The following is a 7,963-nucleotide window of genomic DNA, read 5'->3' on the forward strand; positions in this document are numbered from 1 at the left end:
GAGCTGTAAGGAGAGGTGTCTGTCCCTTTAAGAGGGCAGGCAGGAGCAACCGCATGGAGAGGGAGAGTGGAAATTGTGTGGGTTTTCAACTTAACAACAGGACACTCTCGGCTGTGGTAAAGTATGGCAATAAACTAGCGCGTTACTGTTATTCTCGCAGTATTTTTTAGTGAATACAGCTGAAAGGCTGTAGATAAACTGTGATATCCGACGGTCAAAGTCGAAATTCGCGACTTAAATAGCGAACAGACAATTCCAGAACATTTTATTGGCTCGGTTTCTTATGACTTCTGTTTTTTTTTTTAATTGTCGGTATCCAGCGGGGGGGAAAAAAGGCTTTGTGTCTTTTATTTTAAAAGTCTTTTTGGTTAGATATATTATAACTTTATAAAGGGCTTTTTATGTTTGCGCATGGTTTTCTGTGCACGTTACTTTAAAAGTACCTTATCCTGTACGTGTGCTCAAATTGTGCCAATAAAGTTATTCAATATGTATTTGCCCTTCGTGGTAATCCTGCCAGACTTGAAAGTAATGGTAACGTATTACATGTTAAGAGTAGATGAATGTTTCGTAGAGCACTGCGGTGTGTAAAAAAATGATGGGGTTGTGTGGGAGACCTGGTTAAACCTGGATGGCTCAGCGTGGCCTTTTAAAAAAAAAAAAATAGCGGGTCGCGAAAACACCGTGAACCAGGAAATGAATGACTGGGAGCGAGTACCGCCATGCTTTAAAAATGCATTTCCTAAAATAAGGCTCTGAGCCTATGCATCTGCAACGGGAACAGAGCAGTTTTTGTTTTGTGGTCTTCCTGGACTTCGTGCATCAGCCCCTGTCAGTCATTTTTTTTTTTTAATCAGAAGATCTGTTGCAAACGCGTGGATCGCTGCACCGGCAGCTGTAGTTCATGTGCATTTAAGGAGGTTATCCCCTCGTAGCGATAAGGGATTTATTGCATTTAATGCTCTTTACCTCTATTTTTCGTCCAGTTGCTAGGACTTTCTTTATCGTCGCCACCCCTGAAACATTGTGAGTGACGTTGTTTTTCTGTCGACTTGCTAGTTTGCAAGTCCTAAAAAAGGTTTTTGCATGTTTACCAAAGGCCATGCGCGTAGACAGCAGCAGTTGCTTTAATTGAGCTTCTCGGCGCTGCATGATAACCGAATGATTCTGCGTAATCGCGGTGTAGGCGCGTTTATATACAGCTCCTTTCAGTAAGTTATGATTGTTTTTGACTTAAGGGTTTCCTTTTAATTATCAATAGTATCAAAATGTCTACGCCTGTTGGTCGTTGGATCTCTTTACAATGACGTGGCATGGTGTGTCGGATTTGGACATCAGTTGTAGCTATATTTACTAAGTGGCGTGAGTTCTATGGTCCAGAGACATAAATACAAATATTCTGCAGTGGTCCTATACTACCTGTGACAAGCGGTAATATCTGCCTCTATATTGCTTAACATATGTAGCCAAAGTCGTGATATCTGTGTGCACTGCATGTTAAGATCTGTATAAGGCCTGTATGTTTGATTTTCTGTTTGTCTCCTCTAACAGTAGAAGAGACCAACATGCCTGGAAAAAAGGCTGCAAAGAGGCCCAGCCCATCAGTGGAAGTCAAGCCCTCCAAGAAAGTAAAAGGTAGGTCATTGAGTGTCCAGTGGTCTCTCTGACCTATAGTAGCCCTCTCATGCTGGGGCTGCTGAAAAGCATTGGGAAGAGTTCTGGCTGTAAAATGGTGTTTATTAATTACTGCTGGTTTCTGTACATCGGGAAAAGTACACATCTTCAGAGGAGGCATTCCACTAGGAGTTCTTTTATTGTAAACAAGTTAGCATTTTCAGAGTTCTTTCCTTCTACTTTATGATCCGATTCTTCTGTTGGGTGTTTTTTGCAGTCAGTAAAGTAGTTGTATTTATGTTTGCATCCCAAATATGCAAACTTCACATCAAGTAAAATCTGGGGCTAATGTGTGCATGACTGAAGTACAGCACCCCATATAAGCGTACTGGTTTGCTTAAAGCTCCGATTCATGCATGTCCTGTGTTGCCCAATTCTAGATCAGTGAGTGTTAATGTCAGACTAATACCAACAGTATTCACCTATAATTAGGACAAGTTGAACTTGAGGATCTTGAACGAAATGAGAAGCCTGGTGTATTTGAATGACACTATAAGTGTTTTCCTCATTCATATACAATACAGTTATACCTTATTTCTGTTTTTTTTTTGCAAAAAACATACAAAAACTATGTTTAATAAGCATTAGATTAAAATAGATATAACATTACACAAATGACATCAACCTATACATAGTCCTTATGTACCACTCCTACAGGAATCCGCACAGATAACCAGAACCTGTGAGTTTACTCCCTTCCACAATCGCTCCAAGCTCCTATAATTTCACATTATCACTTCGTTTTGCACCTAACCCCTCATTGCACGGAATTCCTCAATTGGTTAAGTCTGCATTGAAGGATTCTAAAGCACCTATGTGAGGGCATCAGTCGGTATCCTGTGGGAATTTACATTTTTCTAAGAAGAATTCATAGTCTGCAGCACAAACCTGACATGCATTTTATTTACCTGCCACTCTTTAGCAGAACCTTGCGCAAAGTTGCTTTGGCAGGTTTCCAAGCGCATTCACTTGACCATGTGCTTGCTCTTGACGTGTCGCATAACCCCAGCTGTTCCCTCCTCCCACAGTGTCCCACAGCTCCCATGGGAAGCAGGCAGGGCAGGTGCTGGTGCTGGGGCAGGGGGACGTCGGGCAGCTGGGGCTGGGTGAGGATGTGATGGAGAGGAAAAGGCCGGCGCTGGTCTCCCTGCCGGAGAGTGTAGTGCAGGCCGAAGCTGGAGGGATGCACACGGTGTGTCTCAGCGACACTGGAAATGTGAGTGACTTCCACCCCCCTCCACCTTTAATAAGTCTTGAAAACCTTATGACAAGTTCATTTCTTTACCCAGCAGATATTTCTAATAAAATAAAGGATCTTCAGTGTGGTGTAAGGGTAGGCTCCAGTGGAATTTAAGGACACGAAACACTGGGCAAACTATTCTTAGACAAGATGGGACCGATAACCTTCCTTTAATTGTACCATTCTTATTATTTAGGAGCCAAACAAGCATGAGGAAGAGGAGGCCAATTAGCCCTTTCAGCCCATTTGGTAGCAAGAAGCTAATTGATCCAATTATCTCATCCGGCTTCTCTTGAAAGAAGCCCGACAGAGTATCGAATTTGGCAGCACGGCAGGCCAGCTTGTTCCACGCTCCTGCAACCTTTTGTGTAAAGAGTTGTCCATTATGCCAGTATTGCAGATTTTAAATAATATATTAACCTGACAGTGGCCTTGCTTATTTAACAGATCTTTAACATGGTATATTACAGCCCTGACTAAAACAAAGTGTGCCAGTGATTTAAAACGCACAACTCAGTGCGCTAACCGCAAGCCACTCTTATAGAGAGAAAAGCTTGTAATTATTTGCAACTGTCATGGCACAATATGAAAGTCCTATATCGTGGTCTGAGTAAGCTTGTTCTGTGTCTGGCTTCTAGATTTACACTTTTGGCTGCAACGACGAGGGGGCCCTGGGCCGGGACACGTCGGAGGAGGGCTCGGAGACGAGGCCAGGGAAGGTGGAGCTGCAGGAGAAGGTGGTGCAGGTGTCTGCAGGAGACAGCCATTCAGCTGCTCTGACAGAGGACGGCACCGTCTACATCTGGGGCTCCTTCAGGGTACGGAGCCTTTGAACAAAAAGCACCCCAGGAGACTCCGAACTCTGTGAGATGGTGACAGTTTTTGTTTCTGATCTTTCTTAACTTTACGGTTTTCCCCACTGCCTCAGGACAACAATGGAGTGATTGGTCTGCTGGAGCCAATGAAAAAATGCACGTTGCCTGTCCAGATTCCTATTGAGGAGCCCGTCGTAAAGATTGCGTCAGGTGAGGTGACTTCACTTTACAGTTCACGGTTATTGTAATAAGAAAAAATGTCTTAAGGTTGGCACCCTATTTTAAAATTCTATTAACCAACATCAAATTCCTATGAAAAAGCCTGGCAGAAATATTGTCGTCTGGGATGACTGGTTCCAACTTCCCAGTTCAGTCATAGTCTAACAAAACCTGGAACCTAAGGAGCTGTGTGTTTCTTGTGTGCAAAACTACTCTTGTCAGGCGTGTTTAACAGTGTTCTTGGCAAAAACACGGTGGCATCATGAGATCTCAGCTCTTGTGCATCTAAAATATTCAAAAGGCATAGAGAGGCGCTTTGAGAGCCACCTCACTGGGGTCCCCCCAGGATCGGTGCAGAGTGAATTGAAGACTCACCACCTGCTTTGCCTCCCTCAGGTAATGACCACCTGGTGATGCTGACGCTGAGTGGGGAGCTGTACAGCTCGGGCTGTGGCGAACAGGGCCAGCTGGGCAGGGTGCCTGAACGCTTCACCAACAGAGGAGGCAGGAAGGGCTTAAGTAGGTGCACCGCACCCCCTTTTCCCCGAGAGGGACTCGGGGTCAGCCTGGCATGACATGGGCATTGACTCCACTGTTCTCTTGTTGTTTTTAGTGGTTTTTGATAACATTTTCTCGTTTGAGCCCTGTGAACTCTTTGGTTTTGCTTCTTGTCCCTGTAACCCTAAAACTCTCGTCACATAAAAGTCGGTCTTGACATTAAGATATTTTCACTCACTGCCTGGACTGTCTTGTTAGTTATCTTTTTTTAGATTTGCTGAAACAAGACCGTGTTGAGATAATGACTTGCATCTTAGTGATGAGGAACGTGGCAGCTGCAAAGTTAATTTTTGAATCGGATGGGATTCAAAAATACATCCATCCTCCACTTGTTTTGTCGAAGAACTATTTAGCTCATTCATTTCTTAATACTCTGAATAAAGTGGAATTTTGTGACGCAATTTCCGGATTTGAGTTCTGTGCTGTCTGGTGTCACTACAGAGCGTCTCCTGGTGCCCCAGCGCGTCCTGGTCCGTGCCAGAGGCAAAGTTCACTTTAAGGATGTGTTCTGCGGTGCGTACTTCACCTTCGCTGTGTCCAAAGAGGGACATGTCTATGGCTTCGGGCTCTCCAACTACCACCAGCTTGGTAAGCATCAGCTGTGCAACAATTTATTTCTTCCACATTGTCATGTCATGTCATGTCATTTTTTGACTTTGACTCTTTCCTGTTGCAGGGACACAAGGCACTAGCTCCTGCTTCTCTCCAGTCAAACTCACCGCCTTCAGGAACTCCACCACATCCTGGGTGGCCTTCTCTGGGGGCCAGCATCACACCATCTGTCTTGATTCTGAGGGTGAGGCACCCAGATATCACAGTGTCCCCAGCAGAATAAGCGTCTTGTTCATTGGTTTAAGGGGACAGAATCTTAACTTGCATTAAGTCTGCTGTAGTCCATACCTGACAAAGAGAGTTAGCTCTAAGCTGAGAGGTGGTGTTTTCCTCTTTGATGCCGCTGCAAGACCAAAGGGTACCTGCTCAGTCATGAGCTGACAGTTAGCAGGAAAGCTGAGGGAACTCATGCTCTTGTATGCCCAAAGCTGAGGAATCCTGGTCATGGGCACACAGTGGCATGACTTGGGCTCTGAATAGAAAGATAACGTTCAGCCTGGGCTCATGGTTAAGCCATTCAGGCGTGCTTTGAGCCTTATTGTTGAGTAGTCATTGAAGTCTGTTTAGATTTAGCCGAAGAGTGCGTAACCCAGGGATCTTGTAGCTTTTGTTTAACATCTTTAAAGGTGATAAGAGTCCTTATTAGGTGGTGCTGACTGGGCGATATTCTGTGGAGCCCTTGAGGTGAAGGTATGCTAAGGACTGTGCTATTAGTGAAAGAAGCGTCAGAGTGTGTATCTGAGCTGCTGTGGTCATCCCCACAGGGAAGGTGTACAGTCTGGGCCGGGCGGAGTACGGGCGCCTGGGCCTGGGGCAGGGGGCAGAGGAGAAGGCCGAGCCCACCCCTGTGCCGGAGATGGTGGATGTCCAGTCTGTGGCCTGTGGAGCATCTGTCAGCTATGCTGTCACCATGCAAGGTGAGTCCTCTGTGGTCAGTGTAGCTGCTCTGGCTGATTCTTTTTTTTTACTTTAGTGAAAGATAGTAACACATTAGATACAAATGAAAAGGTTTTGCACGGACCACGCTTGAGCAGTACGATATTGCACATATTGTCATATGTAGACGTATGGTGTATTTCTGATCTGTTTTAGCTGTTACAAATATTTTTGCAGATTTCTTAAAGAACTATGTACACTCAAAACAATGAAGCTGTATAATCTTTCGGGACTACAGAGAGGGAGAAAATCACATTACATGGGAAGAGAGACAAGAACAACAAAAACATTTTTTTAAATTCAAGTTTCAGTTATTCTGTCTCTCAATACATTTATTTTTGTATTGTATTTACCCCTTCTCGACCAATGTCTAACAAATTTATTCATCCGTAAGTGAGGTTGAAGTTTCATTTCATTTTTTAAATCAGTAGTCATTCTCTGGTGAATTGGAGAGAAGTCATGTTACAGCCTTTTTACTTCCAGGCAAAAGAATTCCAATCAGATACCCAACAGTCCTCCTCAAATAAGAATCCAACGTGCCAAAATGTAACACCTCGTATAGAAAGCGGAAATCCCTTTCAAACATGTTCTTCAGGGCTCCGTGTGTATACCTGTCCAAAAAAGCCTAATTTTGGGGCAGTCCCAGAATATACGCTAGGGATTGCCATCTCGGTTTTTGCTCCAGCTAATTCTGGAAAATGTGTGTTTTTTACAGGGTCTGTGTTTGCCTGGGGCATGGGGACCAATCTGCAGCTGGGCACCGGAGAGGAAGATGATGAGTGGAGCCCCGTGGAGATGATGGGGAAGCAGCTGGAGAACCGTGAAGTGTTGTCAGTGTCCAGTGGGGGGCAGCACACTGTCCTACTAGTGAAGGAAAAGCAGGAGAGCTGATTTGCACCCAGTCCACGCATAGAGAGAGCAAGGGGGAAAGACTTCTGCACTGACACTTCAGTGACCCTTGAGAGGGGATAACCCTGTTACAGTCTTGTTCGGGTCAATGGGAGCCATATCTTCTACTGGTGTTGGATTGCTAGAACACGATCAAAGAAAATATATTTTTTTTAGCTTGAGTATGTTCATTTTTTTAATTATTTTATAAAAATTCTTTAGAATGTTATTCAGGGATGTTGACGTACAGCTGTGTAAAAAAACAACCTTTTAGAATCTTGCTATAAACCTTTTAAACTTAATTCAGAGGAAGCAATAAATACGGTGTTGATAACCTTAACCCCATGATTGGCCTTTGTTATGAAAAACATGATCTAAACTTATTCAGTTCTAATTAAAATAAGATGGGAATGCAGGCTATGCCTTTTGGGGTACTGCCATTCCAATTCACAGTTGTATAACTAATTGGTATTTAGAAAGATCAATATAACAAGGTTAAATACTCTGTAATGGATTGGACTGTCCTGGCTTCAGCTTGGGTCAGAGGTAGTGTTTGAAATGACCCCTATATTAGGTCCAAAGCTGCTGATGATCAGTAATGAACATTTTCATTTCTTGAATTGATGATTTTTAATCACTAGCAATGTCAGAAATCTATTAATTGATATAATTGCATGTTATCAGACAAGGGACACTGCTTACTTAAAGGAACAGAATAAAAAAAACATCTATTAAAGTTAAATTAGTTCCAGGCAGTCAATAAGTGGGTATGCATATGCTAAAGCATACACGAGCACCTTCTGTCCAAGATGGTGGTTCCTAATCCTGGTCCTAGAGGAGCATTGTGTCTGATTAGCGTGAAATCTCCAGTGCTAATAGATTACGTCATTGATCTGCTTGCTTGTTTACAGAATTTTAACTTTTTGTCAGTCCCGAGTGTGAAAGACACTTACTTAATGGTTACTTATGCTTTTTAACAAATGACCTGTTCCTTTGATTACAATTGAATTATTCCATCTTT

General features: G+C 43.4%; 1 protein-coding gene across 6 annotated transcripts; it reads left to right on the plus strand.

The window, feature by feature from the left end:
• rcc1 (regulator of chromosome condensation 1) lies at positions 1-7,282 on the plus strand. Of its 6 annotated transcripts, none has more exons than XM_088602837.1 (10): positions 1-116; positions 1,552-1,635; positions 2,703-2,890; positions 3,553-3,732; positions 3,843-3,939; positions 4,345-4,467; positions 4,948-5,094; positions 5,183-5,302; positions 5,883-6,035; positions 6,770-7,282. In XM_088602837.1, the coding sequence occupies exons 2-10, from the start codon at positions 1,566-1,568 to the stop codon at positions 6,943-6,945; spliced, it is 1,254 nt and encodes a 417-aa protein (XP_088458963.1). In that variant the 5' UTR covers positions 1-116; positions 1,552-1,565; the 3' UTR covers positions 6,946-7,282. The 6 variants fall into 6 exon arrangements, with proteins under 6 accessions (XP_088458963.1, XP_088458964.1, XP_088458967.1 ...); XM_088602838.1 differs by having other exon boundaries at positions 18-121; XM_088602841.1 differs by having other exon boundaries at positions 35-116; positions 1,555-1,635.
• Positions 7,283-7,963: the final 681 nt, after the last annotated feature.

The sequence above is a fragment of the Lepisosteus platostomus genome, chromosome 13 (assembly GCF_059453375.1).
Source record: "Lepisosteus platostomus isolate fLepPlt1 chromosome 13, fLepPlt1.hap1, whole genome shotgun sequence".
NCBI classification, from domain to species: Eukaryota; Metazoa; Chordata; class Actinopteri; order Semionotiformes; family Lepisosteidae; genus Lepisosteus; species Lepisosteus platostomus.